The sequence below is a fragment of the Coturnix japonica genome, chromosome 4 (assembly GCF_001577835.2).
Source record: "Coturnix japonica isolate 7356 chromosome 4, Coturnix japonica 2.1, whole genome shotgun sequence".
In the NCBI taxonomy this organism is placed as follows: domain Eukaryota; kingdom Metazoa; phylum Chordata; class Aves; order Galliformes; family Phasianidae; genus Coturnix; species Coturnix japonica.
Window position 1 is genome coordinate 31,863,567 of NC_029519.1, and position 25,011 is coordinate 31,888,577.

General features: G+C 33.7%; 1 protein-coding gene across 3 annotated transcripts in view; it reads left to right on the forward strand.

Moving 5' to 3' along the window:
* CCSER1 (coiled-coil serine rich protein 1) overlaps positions 1-25,011 on the forward strand; it is a 581,898-nt gene that overhangs the window by 460,433 nt on the left and 96,454 nt on the right. The window contains exon 10 of one of the 3 annotated variants that reach the window (XM_032444181.1): positions 464-509. The exons of the other annotated variants lie outside the window; for them this stretch is intronic. Coding sequence (XP_032300072.1) covers positions 464-509 — 46 coding nt within the window. The remainder of the gene's footprint in view (positions 1-463; positions 510-25,011) is intronic. 3 annotated transcript variants of the gene reach the window in all.

Here is a 25,011-nt window from a genome sequence, read left to right on the forward strand (position 1 = left end):
ATATCTTTTTTTTTTTTTTTTTTTTTTTTTTTTTGTTTTTTTTGTTTGTTTGTTTGTAATGGAATCCACTCTAATATATATTCTATTTATTGTTCTTTCCATCAAATTTAATCATTTCTGATAACTGTGAGCATGTCTGTCTTATCCAGATACTTTTGCCTTATCTTTAGTCTCCTTCTCGTTTATTTTCCTTTTTATTGCTATTATTATTATTATTTTTGTCTCCTTGTGTTCACTGATGGGTGGATTACTCATTCAAATATAATTTCTGTTTGTCTGAAAATAGAAACTGCAGTTCTTCAGGAATAACAAGCTCTTTTCTCTAAACAGTCTCTATTTCATTTCAGTGCTTTCATTTTCTTCATGTCTTGTCATTTTTTTCATCTGCTGCTGCTGTTAATCCGACATCCTTTGCTTCCCCCCCAAAAGAAAAAAAGAAAAAAAAAATGTGTTTTATTTACAGGGCACAGCCTTTGGAAGTGCTCCTGTACCTTCTCGCAGGCAATTATGTGAGTCTCTTGAATTCCGCTCTGTGTTGTAAAGATGACTATGTGTTCATGTGCTGTAGCATGGCATGCCAATATAGAGTTAATGCCCTGAGGTCAATATTCAACCGCTGGTGTTGCATATTGCCTGTAACGTGCTTGTAGCTAAAAGCTTCTGTTGACTCCTTTATTTCTTTGCTGTGTTTTGTCCAACACATTGTAAACTGGGGCTGTGCTATGCACTATAGTGTTGAAAGAAGGGAATAAAATACCATAATGACTCAAAGTCTGGAGGGGAATAAGTATAATATTCCAATTTATGTTTCCATAATGAATAGCATTGTTGAAACCAAAGAATATCTCTCTCACATTCTTCAAATTAATCTTTCAGTTGTGCAAAAAAAAAATAAAAAATAAGTAAAATAAAATCTGGATCTTAAACTAAGTGTAAAATCAAGCAATATGGTGTAAGGCAGGTGTTAGTAAGACTATATGTATTTATATTTGTTCTAATTGATTTAAAGAACCCCAACTCTGGGGGCTGATAGAGGACTTTCACTGAGGAATCTCCTTTATTTTTTCCTTAAATTCCTTGAAAGTATTGACAGTAGTTATTATTTCTTTGGGAAAACAAAAACAAAACTCAATTGTCCCCATCCTTGCATTCCCTCCCCCATTCTCCCCTTAAAAAATCATAATAGTAATAAGCAAGAAATCACAGATGTGATTTAAAAAAGGAAACATGTTCTAACTCAAGTTGATTTCTCTGCTTCTTTAACAGTGTGCGTGTTTAAGTGTGTACAGTGAACATTTAGATGCTCACAGTACCATCAGACTTTGAGACAAGGACTTATGTTCCTTGGGTCTGCTTCTGTCTCTCTCCTCCTAGCTTGAGTTGAATGTCCATCCTAAAGACACTGGTGTCTTCCATATACATATAATAAGCTACAGTCATGCACTGCATTATAATAATTACTATTTCTCTGCATCACACCACTGAATGTCAAATACTTCCATCACAATGTAACATTGCAGGCTTATTCATAAAATACAGCGCGGCTTGAACAGTGCTTTGTTGTTGGCAGTCTTGAAATGTGTTGCTTGCATAAATTCACCAATGCTGCTCTGGTATGTTTATAGGAAACATGTAATATTTGTCTATGAATGTGAGTGTTACAAAAGTAACTAAAAGTATGCTCTGTATATCACTGTCCTTTCTTTCGTGCACTTATCTTAGCTGTTCTATTCTTCTGAATATATCTAAGGGGAGAAAAAGTGAAATCTCAAACTGAAATACTTTTCATGATGTATAAATGTGTTTCTATTATAGTTATTTAAGGCATAGTGGAGAGACTTAAGTATTCTCACTGAATGTAAATTTTGTCCTTCAGAAAAGCAATGCTGAAGTTTTGTTTTGATTTTTTTTTATCTGATGTGTATAACAGTTACTTAGTGCTCTGCTCAGTTGAAAATTTGAGCTGTCTGCTTTACTTTCATTTAGCCAAATTCACTGCTGTCTTATGCATTTTAAAGATTATTGAATACTTTGGAAGCATACCTATGTTATAACATGCTTTACCTGATGTTACTGTTAACATCTTCCTTTCTTGCATAGTATCTTTGGTTATCTTTGCTTGAGTGATGAAATATCACCTGATGAAATGTCTGAGATTTGAGCATAAGGGATTGTGTGGAAAGGACAGAAGATGTGGAAAAATCCAGGTAGTGGTTTGGGGGAATAAAGATGCATAACGGTAATGCAAATGAAGAAGACTGGATAACAGTTGTTTTAATTAAATAAATACACAGATGCATAGGTAGGAAAGAGTGGTCGGTCCAATGAAATAATATCAGATTATGAAATAAAGATAAAATTAATGTCATCATAATGGTGAAAGTGGAGATGTAGGTTTAGAACTGCTTACATAGAGTGTGACAGTGCCTTGACTGGGAAGCAAAAGAAGCATATGTGTGAGGAGATCCATAACAATAGGGAAGGAAAAAAAGTTACTTCAGACAGCTATTTTCTGTTTATATGTGTACTGGAAAGCAGTGAAGATACAGAGCTATAAATATGTTGTGTAAAATCTCATATTTTAGCCATTGGTGGCAATTTCTCTGGTCTTCAAAAAGCATTGAACATTGTTAATTGTTTACATACAAAAGCATGAGATGATGATGCCTGGAAAACACTGCTGAGCCAAATACAGTGTACTATCATGCAGAAATTTAAAAGTAGGCTATGGTTTATTTTCTTGTTGATGTTGTCAGTGACCTTTCAATCCACTGCAGTAAACAATATTAATTTTACCCAGGTTTGTGCAAGGTTTTTTAATCTGCTGGAGACTTGTAACTGCTGGTAGCTTTTAATTGCCTTGTAGACAAAGGTAGATGATGTTTGGTGGTAGTGCTGAGAGTCACTTCTGGGCATCTGAAAGTGTCAGAGACATCAAGTACCATCTGTAGTAGTGCTGTGTTGTGACATCTCCTCTTGTAGCCCAGGGTCTATAGCAGTTGCTGGTGAAATGTGGTAAAATAATGAGTGGTTGAGACTAAGAACTGTTTAGATAATATTTTCAAATAGCAACATGCTGCTTTTGAGGGGACACCTCAGCTGTTATGGATTATATCCTGGGAGCAGCTCAGCTCCACAGTCATTCTCATGCTGCCCCCTCTCAATAGGATGGAGGAGGGAATCAGAGTAAAAACAAAAGACATAAAATGATAGTGAGATAAAACACTATTTACTAAGACAGAACAGAAAAAGGAAAATAATAGTAGTAAAAATACATTTATTTACAAATCAAGTGATGCACTAGCAATTGCTTACCTCCCTCCAATCTCCAAGCAGCTGTTGCTGCTCCCCTGGCCATATCCCCATGGATTTGTGATTTTTTTCACATGCTGTCATGTGAAGTATCCCCTCTGGCCAGTTTTAGGCTAGCTGTCCTGTTTTTTTCCCCTCCCTGCTCCTTGTGACCCCTTGGGTAATTGCTATTTATCCCCTTTTTCTGGTAGAGCAATACAAGAAGTTGAAACATCCATAGCTCAGTGAAATCACTGCTCAACAACAGCAAAAATGTCACTGTGTTATCAGCATTGTTTTTCTCCCACAGCTAAAACATGGCATCATCCCAGACATAATTAAGAGAAAATAAAAGTTAAAAAACAATAAAAATCAAAACTGTCCCATCCGAAACTAGAACACAGATACAGAGTAAAAGGATAACTAAAGAATTCCAGGATTGGAGTTAAGGCTCTTTACCAAAAGATAAAACTTTGCCATTTGAAATGCGATGGTCTGTGACTTAGTTTCTTTTTTACACAGAAGACGAAAAAGGTGGAATTAAAAGATCTTACAATCTAAACTAACTGAGAAAGCCTGTAATTAGCAAGGAAATAAGGTGCAATGACAGAAGATAAAGTGAATGGGGAGTCCAAAATGAATATAGATATTATCAGAAGATCATAATGGGAGCAATATGATCCAGCTTTTCTCATTTCTGTAATACTAACATGAAAGCAAAACACACAAACTATTATTGCAACTGAAAAAAATTCTGTATCAAAACAAAATGCAGTTCCAGACTTTGGGGCAGAGGAACAGCATAGTTACCCTCAGGTAAGAGAGCTTTAATATTCTGTCTTGTTCCTTTGTGGATAACGTGCTTTTAAACTGATAATTAGCTAAACTGCACCATACCATTCTTTCTCTCCCCCTTCTCAAGCTACAGGGAAAGGAAATGTGATGACAAAAAAACACAAAATAACAACAAGAAACAAACAAACAAAACCACTTAAGTATTGAAATAAGGATAGATAAGGATATATGAATATATCACTCAGCAGTCACTATCACAGGCAAAACAGATGAAGTTTAAGGAAATATGGTTGGACTGGATGATCTTCTATGTCTTTTCCAACCTTGGTGATTCCATGATTCTGTGATTCTATGAAATAAATGTACTTCATTGCCTTATTGCCTGTTACTGACCACAAAGTAGAGCAGTGAGAACTGCAAAGGCCTTCCCCCACCCACTTCTTCTACATCCTGCCCCACATGCTCAGGGGAGTATGGATTGCAGTCATTGTAGTATATGAGGATGTGTGAAAACCACAGTTCATTTAAACTCCTTTTTAACTGCATTTTTCTCCTTCAAGGCCACATATTAGAGTTTCAACTTCATATCCTCTGGTAAGCCACTAAATTAAGCTGGTGCACCTTGAACCAGATTATAAAGCTTTAATTTTGTTATGTCTGTGGTACTTTGTATCAAGACAACTTTATTTCAAATGTTTTCCTTGTTTCACCTAAAATGTCTACCCACTATAAGCATCTGCCAGAGGAGGGCAATAGTGGGCAGTAGTTTTTAAATGTGCTATCATAGATCTGTAATGTGGGGAAATAAAAATACTAGACACTACTCAGAAGAATAAAATGAAAAGGAATACATAGACAGAGAGAGAGCCTTTCTGTAATAGATGTTTGATGAAATAAAGTAGAAACTAAAAAAAGAAAAGAAAAATCAATACATCTATGTGGTACCTGACAATCAACTTTACAGACAGAACAAATTGGATCAGACACTTGAAATAGCAGTATTATATCTAAAGAATTTTGTACCTTCTAATGATAAAAAGTACCAAAATCTAAGACAGATAAACTAACCTTTCGCCAGGATATTTCATACAATGCAGAATTTACTGAATTTACTGGTAAGGAGAACTGAAATAAAAACTCGTGGAAGTGAAATTCTTCGTTTCTTGATAAATGACATTTTAGTGTATTAATCTCAAACCTTGGAACAAGTATAAATATCAGTATTTTTAATGCAGCTCTGTTGTGTTGCTGGTTTTGTTAAGATAATGGAAATTAAAAGACTTAAGTTCTCAGAATAGATCATTTCAGTTATGAAACAAGTGTAATGATGTAATTGCCAGCTATCATGATATTTGGTCAGCTTGGTGGTGAAAATGAAGATGATAGTTGTGATGCTGGGAAACTGGCATGTTTTGTCCCTCATGGAAGGGCCCAGCCCACACCCACTGCCACCCATAGGCCACATAGCAAATTTAGCAGTGTAATAAACATCTAAGAAAATGAAAATGTAAGATGTCTCAATGTGATGTGGGGTTGCCAATTTGAGTGGTAGGTCTCCAAGTCTACAGTAAGGCTGTTATCAGTTACTTGAGTTTTAGTCTGAAGTAGTGTTAATATCTTCACCTTAACTCTGACATATGAAATGGGTTTTTATACAGGAAAATTGACCAAGACAACATTGATCAGTTTAGTCAACTATGTGGAAAGAGGGGCTTCAGGAGAATTTAAGGGATTTGACCACATACATTCAGATGAAAAGTTTTGAGGACAGTAATGTAAATAATTAGGTAAATAGAATATAAAGAATTAACTTTTGAAGATGTCTGTATTTTATTTTATCAGTTTTAGTCAGTTCTTAGAAAAATGTAAATTGAAAACAATAAATTGTGAAGGAAAGTTGCAACAGAAGCAGAAAATCTGAAGCTGTTTAGGTGTTCTATTTGTCATAAAATATGTAGATTTTAAATCCCATAGAAGTTTTGATTTATGCCAGGGTGATGTCCAGCATTCAGTTACGGTGTGTCTGGAGTATAGATATTGGGAAAAGATTTTTAATCATTCAACTCATTATCAAAGCATTAAGGAAGAGTAATGTAAATCATGTAAATATTAATAACTCTTAGTATTTATTGTTTTAAATTTTTGGCTTATAATTTTTTATATTTGTAAAATATTTGTAAAAATGAACACATCTGAGATTCTCTTTGTAAGTTAAATGTTAAAATTAATTAGGAAATTATCCATTTGACTGAGTAGGCTTTTGATGAGATTTTTTAACACTGTAATGTATTCTTACTTAGGCTTATTCTGTTGTAATTTCAAGCTGTACTCCTCTTACCTCTGGTGGATGTAAGGTCATGCTCCATTTTTGCAAAATGAGAAAATACATATTCTGACAATAGATTGATTAATATATTATTATGTTTAAGTCTTTCATTTGTGGAAAAGAATTCTAATTCTTTTAATGGCAGCTTCTACTTTTGTTTCTGTTTCCATGGAAACAAGGACTAGCACAGTTGAAGTTCTTTTTTGCAGTGATTATTTTAAAACTTTGGGGACTAGAGATTTCATTTAAGCAAATTTGGAACCTGCCCCAAAAACATGTAGTGTAGATGTAGAACAGAAATAATAATCTAATGTTATTGCACAGCATTTGGTTTTTATTTGTCTTTTTTAATTAATTTCCATGATTAAAGTGAAAGTGTGATTTCTCCTTAAAAATATATATATGCTTTGCATTCATGGACTTGATTACACCTTAATCAAGGGAAAGTTAAATACAGAAGCTGAAGCTGAGGATTTGCTTGCTCTGTTTGTTGTTTCTGCTTTCACTGCCCTTACAGTATGGAAGAAGGAGGTACAGTCTTTTATACTTCTTTATAAAGTTAAAAGATGAAAACTAGAGAGAATGCATACAAATTAGACAGACTTATGAAATTAGTTCTGATGAACTACAAAATTAATAAAAAAGCCTTCTTCTATGAGCTTCTTAAGCTACTTCAAATAATTCAAAAGACCTCAAATAGCCGTAATTATATATATTTTTAAAATTCTATCAAACACCCATAAAACACAGTTTTGTGTTATGCAAGTTGTTGGTTTTTTTTTGTTTGTTTGTTGTTGTTGTTTTTTTTGTTTTGTTTTGCTTTGTTTTTCCTGCATGAAACTCTTTTCTACTGGTCATTTGTGGTTACTTATTTTTGTAACCTGCTTTCCCTTTTTTTTTTTTTTTTTTTCCGAAGAAAATGAAGTTTTGCAAGACAGCTCATCCTCCAACATCTCTGAATTTACACAATTGAAATTACAAATTGGTCTTTTTTCTTGCAGTCTGGTCTATGTTACTGTCTGTGGGAGTGTGTGAGACTTTTAGAATTTATATCTATAAAACATGGCTCTTAACTATATTTTTGGTTTATGACAGCTTACTATTTGCTTGAGAGTTGCTCTTCTTGATACAACAGGCAATTAGACAAGGGACAGAGGCTGTAAGTCACAGCATAGCAGGTACAAAATGGATATTATTCTGTATTCTAGGAGTTTTTTCACTAGGATGATGCATTTTTTTTAACCTAAAAGTAAGGTTAATGTGTTAAAGAATACTTCAGCTGAAGTAATATTTCATTTTAAGCTTACCAAAATATTTCTGATTGACCTGATCTTTTTAATTCAGGCTTCAAATTAAAGAGTAAATTATTTACCTGACTCTATTTTGAGTAGTGAAATTGAGTCTCTGATAGATCTCCATCAGAAGTAAACCCAGTAATTCATTTATTCTTAATTAATTACCTGTCAAAGCCATCCTATTTCTTATTAGTGAATTGTCTAAAAGCTGACAGTGATTCTCTTAAAATTATTTGAGAAATGTAATGAGTTGTCTGGTTACGTGTGTGTCATGCTTTGTCTGTAGAATAATCTGCCTCATTCAGTATGTCCTCCTCTGAGCACAGTAATATTGCTTCTGTTCCTAAAATTCTCCACAGGAAAATCCTTCTCTTTCTCTAGAGAATTACCTTCTCTTCTATGATAATTACAATACATATTTTCCAATTGCATATTGTTAAATATTCCTTTGGAAAATTTTTCCTCCTATAGCTTAGTTGTTCCTTTATTGTAAGTATCCTGATGATTGCATAGTTATTGTTTATAAAAGGAAAGTTTTGGGAAAAGGAAGGAAAATGACTTGCAGAAAATTGATACTCTACCTCACTAATGAATGTAGCAGGGTAGTAGGTTTTATAGATATTCAAATTTAAGCTTAATCTTCCAATGAAATAAACTATTGAAAAAGAATGCCTTATGGTGAGCATGAACAGTAGATATTACATGCTGTAAAAAAAATGCAAAAGCTTCAACTAAAAGGTTCTTTCTCAGGATCTTTCAGTATTGGAGACTTCATGGCTTCAGGTACTAATTCTCTTGTGGATGCTGGAACTAACTTAAGCAAAACAGTTACAGGTAGAATTTAAACTAAATCAAATATTCAGCCATGCTCTCCAAGTTATCTACAATCATGCTATCAGTATGAGAATTACAACTTCATTTTACGATGAGGACTTGCAACCTATGCATGTACATCTTAGTTATCTTTAGTGACAATCTGTATTTGCAATTATGGAAACTCGTATTTGTTTTTAGATTAATTATTGTAATAGATAATAGCACTTTTGTTTCAAGCACAGTTAAATTAAAAACTTTTGCTTTCATTATTTTGGTCACTAGTTATATCTTCCGAGGAGTAATGAAATTTGGATCAGCTGAAGACAGCTATTAAATTACTGAGTGGCTTAATCGGCTGGTCAATAGTAAAACATTTTCAAGCCATTCCCACTAGGGTACAGTAGTAGGGTAGTGGAGAAATTCTATGAAACTACTTTTATTGGCATACAACTCTTTGTTGAATGCATTACTAGACTTATCATGAACATGTTTTGCTTCCACATAATTGCAGACGTCGATAGGCTGATTTATGAGTGATGTTACTTGTCATTCTTTCTACTGAACTATTAACACTTTTCTGTATTGCATTTAAATCCATTGGATAGGTAATAAGTACTGCTTTTAAAGAAGTCCTAGTATAGAAGGCTTTTATTTTTCTTTTTTTCTTTTTTTTCTTTTCTTTTTTTCCTAGATTTTCTTTCTAAAATTAAGTGTGTGTGATTATTGCAATCACTTCGGCATTTTACCAGCAGTAGAAAAAGCAGAAATAATGGGCATTTTACTTCAGGTGATTGAAAAGAGTTACAAGTTGAAATAACTTCCTTAATTTTTCTATGCTACACATGCTTGTTTGGAAGTGCACCTTTTCTCCCTCACACAACATTACAGTACATATCTTCCTAGAAAGAAGATAGACAAATGATTCATTCTGTTATTCCAATTTTTCCTTTATGTTGTTCATTTAGGCTATGAAATCTGTGGATTTTATATGCTTCACAGAGCACTAAGTAGAACTGTTCTTTTTAATGTGATGAAGGAAGTTCACCCATATGCACTGTAAATACAAATAATGCAATATAGTCTGTCAAAAATAAACACTTGTCATTGAGCAGTTTTAAATAGCAATATAAGTAGTAGTTGAACAAATCAACTTTTCGTTTATTCGAATTCACTTCTTTTTCAGTCATTTTTGTAATTAGCTTTCCTGCTTTTCACTCACTCATTTCAAATATCTGGAGATTATATGCTGCTTTACTATAGAAGTCAATTAATTATTGTTATTTGGTCATACTGCTCGAACACAGAAAAAGAATGAGAGATATTTATTTTCTTTGTTAGTCATCTATTGTTGGGAGTTAAATACATGCTAGATATTTTCAACACATTTCAAGCATTTGTTATAAGAAAATAGAATTAAAGTTGCACTTACGACAAACTCTTGTCCAGCTTTTCTGTAAAGAGGCAATAATTTTTACATCGTTTCTCTCCAAAATGCTAATAATTGCCTTAATTATGCTGTGAAAGTAGAACATTATAAAAACTTTACTAGTTCCAGATTTTTATTTAAAAAATAGCTGACACTTTTTTGGTGCTTGCATGTGCGTCTCATCTCTTGGAATTTAAAGGTCTACACTTCCGAAGAGAACAGACATAACAGTTAATTGTAAAAATAAACTCTGTCATGTATAAAAAATATATACTGGGATTTTATTACTTGTTTTATAATCACAGGCTTTGACAATGAAAATCTTATCCTCTATAGTAACAACTAGCTGAAGGAACTGAATAGTAATATCCTAGTTGTATATTGGAAGGCAAAGAAAATTTTCTTTTTTTGCCTTCTTTCTGTACAACAGAGCTGGCTTTGAGAAAGGGAAGATTTGCATGGTGAAGAGTGAGCTTTGGGTGATTTAGTATGAACTGGTTCTCCTGTCTCCTGGTTCTATATGATAGCCCTCAACTATGCCATGTATGTTTGTGCCTGCATATAATATTCTTGCTTGCCAGTTTATGGCTGTAAGCAAAATTACAGTCTGCTTATTTTTTTATCTTGATTGACTATATCACCTCTTTCCTGGTTAATGACATGGAGGTATGAATATACTGGATTCAGTGAGAGAAAGCTCAGCTAAAAAGTTCTGTCTGGCCTATTCACATTTCTTGGCTGGGAAATTTCAAATAATGAAATATAACTGTATTGTGCAAAAGATGGTGAAGCTGGGCTTCTGCCACTTAGAGGCAAGCACATGTAGTTTTCTTACAGCAGTAGTAATCTTTCATAAATTGCCAGTTATATTTAAAATGTGTTATCTAACATGTCTAACATGTATTTAGTCATTTATTCTTTGGAGTATAATGGAAATATCATTCCAATATTTTCAATTTTAAGTACACAACATTTTTTCATTTTGGTGATGCATTCATGACCTTACACAAGAATACAGTAGTCACTTATTGTAGCAAAAGAAGCTGATTTAATTAAAGCAAGATAAAGTGACACCTACACTTGCATGAGAACAATGTGATTAAACTTTACCATAACACTGGTGAAGATGTAAAAAAAAAAAAAAAAAAAAAAGTAGTACCTTCTTTCTCCCCTCCCCTCCCCTCTCTTTTTCCTGCTACCCCCATGTGGCTGAGTTTGAGATGCACAGAATGCAGAGATTCAGGATCTGTAACACTCAGCTCCCTAGCTGTCAGTCTTCCCTGTCCCATTTTATTGTTTATTCAGTGTGACATGAAATATCGTGTTTATGACAGTATAATTGTATAAGTATCTCAGATATCTTTAAAGGGACTTCAAACAGTCACATACTAAAATAGGAATAACATCTGGATATTTTACTGTTTATTTTGCCTTCACCAAAAATTCATCGTAATAAATTTAATTGCAATTTGTGCAGTAAGTCATATGGAATAAAACAATAGCATGAAAAATGCCCTGCAGTATTAATTCCTTTGTGAAGGAAAACTACTGAGTTCTTCAGTGTGCCACATGTGCATTTCATTGCCATAAGCATAGGATGGCTTGCTACTGATCCTTTGCATTTACATTGAGCTATAATGTACAAAAGGAACCGCTACAGAAAGAGAGTTAGTAATGTAATTTTCTAATGAGCTTAAATTGTCATGGAACAAAGATTCACTGGGAGAACTTAATTAAATAATTACAGGGTAAGACACTATATTGTTACAATTCTTCAAATATACTTTTAAAGCAGTTAGCCCGATTCCTGAGTGAGGTGGAAAATCATGAAAGAAAGCATAGTATATTTATTTTGTAACTAATCAAAGATTGTTTTGCCTTTTTTTTTTTTTTTTTCTTTAAATAACACGCAGAAGGCAATTATATGCTGTAATTTATGTTTGATGGATGGTGTACTTAAAGCAGCTGAAAGCAAACAATTTGACATGTAGGAATTAACATTCTGATCCCACTAAGGGATTTGCATATGTTGATCCTCATGATCTAGATGTCACTCTTAGTAGCTATGAGGTCTTGTTTCAGATACACAGGATAAATGTTACGCTCCCTGTGTTGATTTGAAATGAAATACCAGGAGATTCAACAAAACTGCTTCTGCTACATCCAGATTTTTGTGGCCAGATTTACTACAAAGGCAGTCTGCTAACTTCTCCTTAGGAAACCGTAATAAAGAATCATGAACAGTTATATGTCCCATCTAATCTTTAGCCTAAATAATATGAACTGGTTACTATATGATTTAAATAAATGTTATGATAACTGATGATGTGGAGTCCCTATCCACATTCAGTTTTTCCTACTGTGATTTTTATTTAATGCTTGTTGTAGAAGAAGTTGTAAAAGTAAAACAATCAAAGAGCCAATTGGGGGAAAAAATAAAATAAAATAAAATCAGTCCTCTATGGTCTGTACAGGTTTGTCTGAATTATGAAAAGGACTGATGTAGAAAGTAATGAGCCATTTTTAGGCCTTCTAGTCCTTTGCTATTTTACAAATGTTAGTTCTTAAATATCTATGTTTACTTGCTGGTATTATCAATATAGTTTGGAGTGCTTTCAATTATATTTGTGAGGGAAAAAAAAGACATATTATAGTCCTATGTTCTACTTCTTGTTAAAAAGTGTAACCTAGAAAATAACTGAGTTGTTTGGATGTAGGAAACCACAAATGGGATAAATGTTGAAGTTACAAAGGGCTCATCTCAGAGGTGGAATCACCTTTCTAATACTGACTTTCTAATAAAATTTTGAAGTTACAAGCCTTTGATGGCAGCATCTCAGTGAGAACATGTGAACTCTAACCCCAAACCTCTGCAATTGTGACACTGACAGTATCCTAAATTGAACTGCTTTTTATTGCTTAGCTTAATTCTAAGTACTTTCTAATCTCTTTCAGCCAATTAAGTTAATATTGCTTAAAAAAAAAAAAAAAAACAGCAAATCTGAGTGAAGATTAGGAATTTAAAACTAAATGATGTTTTCTACACATATAAGGATGAAGTATTAAATAATTACAGTTTAGGTACTTTCTTTTCTTTCACCCTTTTCTTTCTCTGGCTAAACCTTAAGTGAAACAACTAAGCCTTTCTGAAAGGGCACTGATGGCTATCTGGAGCCATTCTATTAGTGAAGAAAACATATTTCCTAAGCCTAAGTATGCTTATCAATTGCATTTTAAAGTAACTTAAACTGTGCCATCATATTACTGCAGTCTTGGCTCCTGGGTCAACTCATCTAGGTTATGTAACAGAACAAAAGGATTTTTAAAACTCGCTCTCTCCACTGTGCCATTGAAATACAGTATATTTTCAGTAGTTAGCAACCAGTATGTGGATTGTGAGTAGGGTCTGACTGCAGAGTATGCCCACAAATTAAAGTAGAAACTGATTCTTGAAATGATCCGATAGTTTATTTTGTTTTAATTTTGTGAATTTTTGTTGTTTTCTGAATAATTTGGAGTGAATTAAATTAATTTTATATTGCCAAGAGGGTTGTGTTCATATTGGTGTGATACTCGACATCCCATACTGGTCACCTCATGACTGTAGTACTCTTTGAGCATCTGTGCTTTGCAGCATGAACTGTGGACAGAACCTGTTCCTTCTGCATTGTTGTAAAGTCCCCAGAAATGGTCAGAATCTCTATAGAGGCGCAGTATCAGAGCACAAAATGCAATAACATTTATTTTTTAATTTCCACATAAATGTGTAGCTTATTAAAAATTATATACCAATGAAAACATCTACCACTTTTAGAAGACTTTTCATTTATATTCATAATACGTATTTATGCAAGTACTCAAAAGAGTTTTGTTTGGAATAAAGCATCTAGTTTGTGATAATATATTAACTTGAAACTGAATGAAAGAAGTCTGGAACAAAATACATTAAAATTTACCATAAGCTGTGTTTCAAAGTAGTTCAGTTTGATCAGAAAATGAGGATGTATTGGGCCAGTGACCTTATAAGAAGGAAAGTAAGGAAAAAATTAGAATGCAAAATATTCTCTGAGTAATTGACCGTTTGCTTCCACTCTTTCACCCCACTAGCCTTACCAAGAGCTTTCAAAATGACACATAATTGCTGTTTTTACTTCCTTTTGGAACAACTTGACATTAATGCATTCAATGAAATTACTTATTATGTGCTAAACATTCTGTATCAGTGGTAAAAACAAAGATAAAATATCAAAATGCCAAAGTATAATATCAGTACAAAATACAGCATCAGTTTCTACAGTTTGGAAAAAAAAAAATAAAATGTTTATGTTTAAGTATGTTTTGTTGAACAATTAAATTTCCAAGTTTTCATTATTGTGTTTCCTGTTAGACTGAGTTGTTTTAGAAAGCACTGGGAGAAAGAAGTGCAATTAATAAAAAATAGTCGCAAAAGAAGTTAGTTCCTAGTTCCTGTTCTAGTAATCATGAGAACTTCTATGGCATCAGAAGAATTGTTTCAGAACATGAGTTACATCAGAGAAAAGCATTCAATGCCAGTTAGTTATGATTATCTTATTCTGAATAAATTCACTTTTCATTCTCTTCACTCCAGTTCTGTGTAGATGTGCTTTTGACTACACAGCTATCTTTTTTTGCAAGGTCAAATCTTTTGACTCAAGGAAATAGCTGGTGAGGTATAAAGCGGGTCAATGGTTTTTGTTTTGGGTTTTTTTTTCCCAAAGAAAAAAAGAAGACAAGGTGCATGTTTAACTTCACGCTGCAGCTAACTGCCTCACTCCATTTACCAAGATTTATGCAAATTTGAGTTCTGCCCAAGTAGCTTAAAATGTTTATCTAAAGCTCATAAAGTCAACCTGAAAGCTGCCTGGGATGTAGACCTTGTGAGTGTGAAGACAGACATTAGGATCACCTTCTATTCTCTTCTGGTAAAAATACCTTTGAGAACTGTTTTGTTTTTGTTTGTTCATTTGTTTGTTTGGTTTTTTTCCACATGAATACTGGCAACCCTCTATATCGTATTAGCAAGCATGTCTGTTTTCCACTTGAAATATTTTTGGGCCAAGTTTAAAAAGGAACCTCCTCTCATTGATCATCAGCCATGATAAACATTTTTCTCATTGGTAAACAGAATAGCATGCAGTCAGATCTTTGAAGGACAACATCAGGTGGCTCTATACTTCCAGCTGAAATCAGTAGTACAAATGTAAATCTGTAAAACTAGACAGATTTATTACAATCTTATTTCCAAAACAGATTGTGCAAAGGCTTTTGTAATATTGCATGCTGGTTTCACCTTGATCTCCTGACATCAAAAGTATTGAATGTGTCTTTGTGCTCTAGGCAAACTTGAACAGCACTTTTTTATCCCCCATATTTATTTTTTTTATTTTTTTTAATTTTGCTTTATTTAATTTTAAACAGGTAGCTTCAGAGATTTAGATTTTGCTTTAAATATTTTAAGTTGATTATAAACTTAAGTGTATAGAAATATAAACTACAATTTTCTCAATGTGAACATTTGGTTGCTTAGTTTTATTGCCTTTGCTGGAAATTGAAGTGCTATTCCACAGATCATTATAATGTTAGAGTTTCCCACTGATATTAATGATTTTAACCTTACCAGGGTTCCTGAATTTTTGCCAGTTATAAATTTTCCCTGATTGTTTGCATTTGTGGAGGTCATTTTGTCATGCTTGATATTTATAAATATCTATTTCTTAGGTTTTAAGTCACCTACCTGCATGAGACCAACTGTGGTCCATGATAGGTAATGTGGTTAGACACTTATATTTCTGTTAAGTTGGGATAGGCTTACGATTATAATTAAATTACAATTTATGGGCTTACTATTAATATGTAGCTTATTTACTGACTACAACTGGTCACAATGTTTTTTGGTTTTGTTTTTTTTTTTTATAACCACTAAATGGCTAGAGTGAAGGGTAGGTACTTTGCAAGTACTCTTATCTTCCTGATTTAGCAATGCAATTATAGACGAGACTTAACACCTTCAACACCTGTATTATCAGATTGTGCTCAAGCTGAGGTGAGGCTGAAAAGCGATACTATGTTTGTATGACTGTTCTTTGATGTCTGTTGTCATGAGAAGTAACTTAGAAATAATTACTTTCCTGCTCCTTTATAAATCATTCTATGGAGTAGGAAGCCATTAAAAATACATTAGCCTGTGGTCCTTTAACCTGATGAAAGCAGATAGAAAAGATGAAAGATGATCTTTCATTTCCTCAGTGAAGATCTGTCTGAGATAACACTTAAACTATATACAGTGTGTTTGTAAGTTATGGACATCTCACATTGTATGTGATGCAATCTTACATGAAGCATGATAGTTAAATTGATTGAAGTGGATGTAAGTTTTTGGTGGAAGAAGTATTTCTGGTTGTCAGCAAAGTTCAAATAATTCACCTGAGGATTTAATGTTCTTAGTTTACTTGGTGAAATACAGAAACTTCCAAACCAGAGTATTTTGTATTCTCAGGACAAATTTACTTCTCAAAGTAACATACTCCAAGACAAGATTGCCTTCACACTGGGTTTTGAAGAATGAGGAACAGTAATATATGGAAAACAGCATTTATTTACACTCATGTCCAACTGTGAGGCAAATAAAGTCTCATTCAGATTCTTTAAAAATCAGGATTCTCAGTTTTAGGTTCCAGTACCACAACTTTTTCTCCTAGTCCCTATGAAATACTAGAAATTGAATATAGCCTCGTTTATTCAAACATCATAGTCCTCAAGAACGTAGTAATGCTTTTGACCATTCAGTCGTTCTTTTTTGCTTTATTTTAGTAATTGCTTGGTTGGTTTTTATTTGTACCATGTGGATAGACAGCAGAAACTTCTTAAGGCATGTGTTCAAGTCCTTTGGGAGACTAGAAAATATCAAGATTAAGTTGCTATGTTGAAACTGTAATGTTGTAAATTCTATTTATTTATTATTATTATCTATTTATTATTCCAACCCGCACGAGACTATTACTATTACTGTAAAAAGTAACTAAACCTCTCTTAATAACCTCTCTTAATATTCCCTTCCAGTGAACTACAGGTGAGGTAGTGTCTCACAGGAGATGATCCTAGAATCTGCTTATCAAAAATGAAGTTGCTTGCAGTCTTTCTCATAAGTGCAATAAATACAAGAGGAATTTAGAATATAAGAGGGAGGGAAAAAAAGAAAAAGGAAGAAAAAAAAAAGGGGGGGGGGGCTTTTTAGGATGTAAAAAGGATATGCATATATTAATATTGCCTTCTAGGAAGTAATTGCTTTATATTTAGAAAATCTCAGTGTCTGAGGAAAAGCATTACATATGATACTTGAACCTTATTAAAAGAAAATTGCAGGTTCTGATATAATACAGTCATTAGGTGATATTCAGATGGCATTACTTAGCTGTTAGGAAGCTTCAAAGTCATTGCCAATCATTTGATCCTGGAGTGAATTTAGTTGATAAACTGCTGCATTCTCCATCTGTGGAAGGCAATACAGATTGTTGACAATATTGATTTTAATGTTGAAAAGCTGAAAGACGGTATTACTGTGGAATTTGCTCTTTTAAATACCAATGAAAGCATTAAACTTACGCCTTTACTTAGTTTTTGTGGAGAATCAGAGATTGGCACTTAATTTCTTTTTGAAGTAAGTTGGGGTGTGGTATGTAGAATATCTAGGAAGTATTTACTGCAGTAATTGAAGGGCAGTTGTGCACATATTACTTTAGAAACAGGCAGCACTCTTGCCCTACCTCTCCTTAAGGTATGATGTTTTTCATGGAACGTGCTATTTGATGATGAACTTAGTGAGGATTGTGACCTTTTTGAAATGTGGAAACATAGCTCTGGGAAGACTACCTTGAATACAGATTGTCTTCTGTTGCTTGATGTTAAGTATTATCATATAAGTATGATAGTATGTGGCATCTAAGTTTTATAGCCACTGATTGTGTATTACAGTATATGCTTGTGTGTTATTCAGGTTATTCATAGCCAGGATATAATCTCATATTTTGACTGCAGCCCCTGAATAAAATGAACCAAAATGAAGAATGAGTAAAGTGCTGGGGAATGAGTGGCTGAGTCAGCTCTGAGCAATTTCCCACCTTCAGAAATAATACCAATTAATCACCTTGTTCAATTGAACACTGAAGTGTTAAGTCATAGTAATAGGCACCTTAAGAATATGCACAGTGCCAGATGTTGCCTGAAGGAGACCAAGAGCATGAAAGAAGAAAGTAAGAATAAAGGCACAGTAGGATCACAGGGGTGGCTGGTTCGGCTTTGAGGCTGCTACCTTCATGCGCATGGAGGACTATGTCAAACAAAGGGATGAGAGTTATAAAACAGGGATAGTTTTGAATTATCTAACTTTTAGGATGTTCCACTACAAATTGCTTCTGGCCTTTTGTATGAAGCTTTTCATTACATTTTAACAGATTTACTACGGGCGGTGATAGTGCTAAATGTTTCACTGCAAGGTGGAATTAAAATTTTGGAGATGATATACTGTACTGAAATGAACAATGACAAACAAACAGGAATTAATCAAATTAATTTAAATTTTCTACCTTAGCAAACATTTGCTGAAAGTCTTTATATAATTGTTTTTAATGAGACTGCAATTGTTGTAGATGGAATCCAGTGTGCAGCAGGCATTCTTCAAAAAAAAAAAAAAAAAAAAAAAAAGTGTTCCATGAAAATATGTCTCTAAAAAAATGTATTAAAAATCAAACAAACTGCAGTGCACATGAGATGTACAGAACCCTCTATCCCTTCTGCTTTCTGCAGAAGATAATGCTGCAATATCAGTATATATTTTCATATTAATTAAAATCACAGTATCATACAGTATCACAGTCTCGTGCAGGTTGGAAAGAACCTTAGAGATCATCAACTCCAACCCCCGGGATTCAAGCCCCTGTGTAGCAGAGCGGCACTTCTACCACTTGCGCCACAGGGGGGGATTCGAACCCAGGCCTCCAGTGTTGCAGCATGGCATTCCTACCACTGCGCCACTGGGGCACACTCCTCTCAAACTTTCACTTTTTTTGAGTGAGATTTTTGCCTTTTGCTCTCTGTTTTGTAATTAATTAATTCCAATCATCTCGTACATAAAATCGTATCAGAGGTGAAAGAATAGATAAGTGATTTTCCTGAATGCATTCACTGGAAGCAGCTCTTCATAAATCCATTCATTTATTTGTTTAGAATGAGAACATGGATTTTGAAAGTACCAAACCTTAGTTTACTTAGGAAACGGCATCTTTCCATTACAAAACAGGATCAACATTCCTATTTGGATACTAACATTCTCTAACATAAAGAACATATATATGATCTCAATTAAGCCATGAAAGAGGAATACAAGCAGACAAGTTTTTCATAAGCATTCAGATTTATTGTGGTTTAGGAGTGCTGTTGCCAAAACCAGCAAATGCTTCAGAGCCTGAATCCAGCTGGTTTATGTACAGGTACTCTGTATGTTTGCAGAAATACTAGCAATGTGGTGTTGTTTGTTTGTTTTTGCCTGGAAATTGAGAACTTTTAGTATAAGGATTTGGTGTGAAAAGAATATATATAGATTGATCATAAATGAAAAAATTAATATGATAAAGTAATGACTGCATTCACAACCCAGCAATTTTTCAGTGACAGCAATTCTTGGCTCTGTCAAAAAATATATATATATAATAATAGTAATAATTTTCAGGATGGGTGGCATAAAATTCTTACAAAATATTGGAATACTCTTTAATGATGGTAATAAATTACTATAAAACTTATTTGATTACATAGAAGTAGTGCTGTAATGTGTTTTGCAGTAATCCTTCCATATCAGTGTGTGGAAAAAAAAAAAAAAAAAAAAAAAAGACCATAAAAATAACCTTTTTGGCTATGGAGCTTTCAAAGAGGATTATGTGGATGTAATATTTTCTGGTACACAAAAGTCCAGACTGTGAAAGTATTCTCTACAGATGCCTGATATTTCTTTGTGTCTTGACTGCTTTCTGTGTTGGATTTAATGGCCTCTTTTTATGTGGATCTCTGAAGTTTTTTCATACTTGGTTTGTTGTTTTTTTCCTACTTTGTGTAATGGCTGTAGACTCCCTACAGAACTAACTGTAAATATCTGTGTTGAATCCAATCTATTAAATTTCCTGAGTAACATGTTCTTCCCCAGCTTGTGCAGATGAATAGCAGTCACATGCTCAGAAAAAAGCACATGTGTATAACTATAAACACGTTTGTTCTCTTGTAAGTCAGTCATGCTGGTCTGTAGTTGTTAGGAAGCACTTGTGCTATCAGTTGCAAGTAATTGAACTTTTGGATAAACTTTTTTAGTATGCACATAATGAAATACTTCCTAATGAGTTGTTTATATATATACATATATATAATATATATATAACAAATAATAAATATAATAATAAATATAATATATATAATGTATATAGTAAATATATATATATATAATAATATATCTAATGTCTGTCTGTAGCCCAAGTAATTTGATATGATACAGGAACAGGAAGTAGATGCTACTGCATAGTACACTACCTTCACTGTATTTGAATAAATTCAGCGTTGAAAATCCAGCAGACTATTATGTCCAACACACAGTGGAATGTATTTTATGTCTGCTCTTGAGATGTCTGGGATTTTTCTGCTTCTCTTTTAAAGGAAGCTAATTATCCTCAGGACAGAGGATGGAACCATACCCATGCTGTTCCCACAGGTTATCTCTGTGTATAGATTCTTCTTTATAAGTGTGCAGAAAAAGGTAACCTATATCTTGTAGAGCTCCCTTAAATGCAGAAATTGGCATTTTTATTGTTTCTTCTCTCCAGTGCCACAGAGCAATTTGGTATTTCAAATAGGCCTGAGGGTAGGAAAAATATCAGTAATTACAGTTCTGTTGTATGCACCTATCACCTTAAGTGAAGTACAGAAAAGGGTGGAAACAATAATTCCTAAAGCTTACTCTTTTGAGGCTTCTCTTGTAAAATTGTATGTTTATTTCAGGTTTCAATATTTCCATCATTGTTTTTATGGACAATGGGAATATTTAAAAAAAAAAAACAAACTATAAACAATGTTCAAAGATAAATAATGATTCATTTTTTGTTCCAGAAATTTGTCTCTGTATAGATGATAGAATGTATTCTCTATAAACATTTGATAACTAATAAGAAGCTCATTGTACACAAATAATATTTTCCCTTGTATGTTCATTTTGCAGTATTTTAAATCAAAGAGATAGCAATCCATGTCAGTGAGTTCTGGTGAAATGAGCAACAGTAAAATGGAAACTAATACTGTGGATGTTCAGGGCAGTTTTCAGATGCCTCAAAAGTGACCCAACAGGAGTCTTGGTTGGTAGGTACTCTTACTGTGCAGGTATTCATGGCAGCTTTTTCAGATGCTCCGTAGGTCAAGGTAGAGTAAAGCAATTTGTTCACTCACAAGTGTTTGATGTATGCTAATTTTCAGTCTTTTGGACTGTGAGGTGGAAGGTTATCCACCAAGCTATTGACTGACCTGTGGTCATTCTGTCTAGTTATTTTCTCAGGTCCTCAGTGTAATTATTTCTGTTTCCTAGCAGCTTGTATTAAAACAAATGAAGTCTAGAAAATATAGCATTATTTAAAAATAAAATAAAGGTAGAAGTATGTGTATGTAAACTGCTTCAGCATTTAGTCCACTATATATGCAGAGATCAGTGTTACATCAGGAAAAACTACAACCCAAATACATTTGATATGTAGTGAGGTGTGCAAACTCACATTTGTGGAACAGGAATATTCTCCTGCACTTCCTGCTAAAATACAAAGATATCTCATAGTGATGAAACTCCAAAAGCAGCCCACAGAAGTCAGTGAAGATTTATGTAGTCCATCTATCCTTTTATTCAGCTAATTCTTTCTTCTGACATTTCTACCTTTTTAATTATAGGGCTAGAGAAAACTGAGGAGTCTTTTTATCATCAGCTTTAAGAGACAAATAAAAGACCAAGACAGAAAGATTTTGTTGGTCAATGTTGCTTTTGGAGTTGTTAGCATTCCACAGAAACTCAGAGATTAAAGTGGCAGAGCCTTGTAGCATGATGTCATGAATCAGGCTTCTAGTTTCACCCGTTTTGTTTTGTTTTGTTTTGTACTGAACATGACTTACTTGCATTGGCATCATTCTGTACTGCTAACATATGAGCCAATTCACAGATCTTAATTCCTCTATTACTTTCTATGCCATGAATAATGTGCCCGTACATCTTTAGTATTTGACAATGTTCTGTTTCTCTTCCAGTCCTAAACAAGAAAAACAAGCAGAAATCACAATTAAATATTAATAGCATAGAATATGAGGGATGGTAAAATTATTCATTAGTTTTGTCTAGGAAAATAGAGATCTTTCTTCATTAGTCACAACTTTATGAATCAATTGTTTGATGGGAAATTAATCTAATTGTTTTCTTTGGAAAAGCTGTTGTTTGACATTCTTTCATCTTGATTAAAATCCAGCTCTTCTAAAAGCAAGAGAAACTTAAATTATTTCATAGGAATAGATGAACTTGACTACCCCTTCCCTATGTGTATGCTTAGTCAGGCAAAGAACAGAGTATTTTTACATGTTCATACAACAGTAGAACCCAATTGTATTAAAAAAAAAAACTGAATGGAGAGTTCACTAAGGGTATGAAATAAGATCTTTCAATTCTTTGGCTACAACACACTCAGAAAATTAGTCGTATCGAAAGTCCTAATTTACAGTGTGAATGTGACATCCTACTGTTATATGAAGTCATGGATTGTCTTAGCAGTGAGTATTCCTTCAGTTAGACTTCCAGATTGGAATCTGGACTAGACTTCCAATTTGGATCATTAAAAACGACTTGGGGATCTGAGAACTTCATTTCTCCAGTTCAGGTCTACTTTCTGTTGTGAATTTTCTAGATAGGAGTGTATGAACGTCAGCTTGCTTTGTGCTATTTCCAGTAATACTAAGTATTCCTGAGTGTGCCTTCCCACTGACCCACAGCCTAGTTTTTTAGGTTTTTCTTTTTTATTTTCTTTTTTATTTTTATTAATATGATCCAAGAGGACCACAGTGATTCTGTTGGTTTTCAAAGGCAATATGTTAAGTAATCCCTACAGGGAAGGCAGGTAAGTATTGTAATCTGCCTTTCAATTGTGCTTTGCAGCACATTACTCATTATGTTACCAGTCGCCAAAGATACAATGTAATTAAGAACAACAGTTTGCATTAAATTAATTGCTAATAAGCATAGCTGTAGTTAAGTGGGATTTGATCAGATTTTAGATATCTTCATAAGAGGATTTGAGATTTTGCATGCCTTCTTAGGTTCTGGTGCTGTTGCACGGTGTTGTGAAGTTGGGACCTTCTTTTTATTTATCTGAATTTAATTCCTTCATCGCTCTTTACAGTTGACTAAGGGATGTACATAAATATGCATCCAGTTAGAGATTTCATTATATCATTAGCAGTTACCCTTCATTTCACATTTTCTCCTAATTGATATAGCCTTCATGCTACCTTGTTTTGACATAGATTAACACTGAGTTGAGTTGAACATTATAAAATTACTTTTCCTCAGCCCTCTGTGTAGCAGCTGTTTGTCTGTGGGGGTTTGAAGCCTTCCATTGGCTATGTAGACTTTGTCTGTGACTTGCAATTTGCTGTGTGAAGAACTTCTTTTTTGTTGATTATCCAACGTGATTAGTCATTTCATACCTATCCACTTTTTACATGTCCTGCCATAAATTTATTTGTTAATCCTGAAATACCTTAATTTATTCAGTTGCGCCTTGTTTGGAAAACTTTTTCATGCTTTTGATAGTCCTCATTACCCTTTGGATTTTCTCTGTTTCTTAAAATTTCCTGCATAATATTTGTTATCTTGGCTACTGCTGAGTGTTTAGACGATGTTCCACAGAGCCACATATCATAATCCAAGAATTACCTCATTCTGACAACTCTGTGTCCATCCACTTAGCCTTATGATGTTCCACCATTCTTAACAGTCAGTCTTTGCCCTTTATATACCAGATAACACAGTAGCATTGCCAAACTGTCACCCAGCCAGCTTCTCAAGCAGAAAACATTTTTTGTAGGTTTTCTTCTGTTTATTATTTTGTGTCTTGAACATACATTAAAAACAGCTATAGATGTCCAGATCTGATGCCTCTTTGTTTTGTGTTTTTCTTCCTAGTGTGGAAATGATGTTTATCATTCTTCAGGCCTTAGATGCCAAATCTGCTTTAAGCACAAGATTATATGCTAAATTACTGAATTACAGTAATTTAGGCAGACACCATCTGATCCAGTTCTTCTTTCATCAAACTTATCTCAAGGATATCCTTCCATGCCCATCATTTTTCTTAGTTTAATATTCTAGCCTACTGGACTACTTATCTGGTGTTGTTTTGTTTTGTTGTTTGCTTTGTGTTTTGGGGTGGGTTTATGTATGCGTTTCAAATAGAAAACCTATTTCTGATGAGTCACTTGTTGGAGTCATATCATCTCCTGTTTCCTCCTCCCCTTGTTCTAATAAGTTGTTGCTACTGAAAGTGGTTTTGTCATTAGCACATGCTAGAGAAGTGTACAGCACTCATCTGGGAGAAACTTCTATTAGTTATTTTAAATACTTAAGTTAAGCACGTCAACAAACATTACTGTCATATACAATATAAATTTTTCAGTAACCATAATTTTTATGGAGCTTTGTGCATCTAAAGACCTTTAAAACTGTTTGTGATGTATTAGTATCAGAGACCACAGACTTAATGCTGCAATTCTTCGCTTCTAGCTTTTCCAGGCTGATAGGCTTTGAGGCTTTTTCCCTAATTGAAGAAAACATTGTATTCAAATTCTGTCATTGCTTCTTTATGCAAAGGGAAAAGCAGTATCAAGCTTTTATCTTTATTTAGATTGCAGTGTTGAGGCTAGAAAGAAATTGCTAATATAAAAACAACTGATTTCAGATGTATTTCTTTTTGGTACTTTTTATT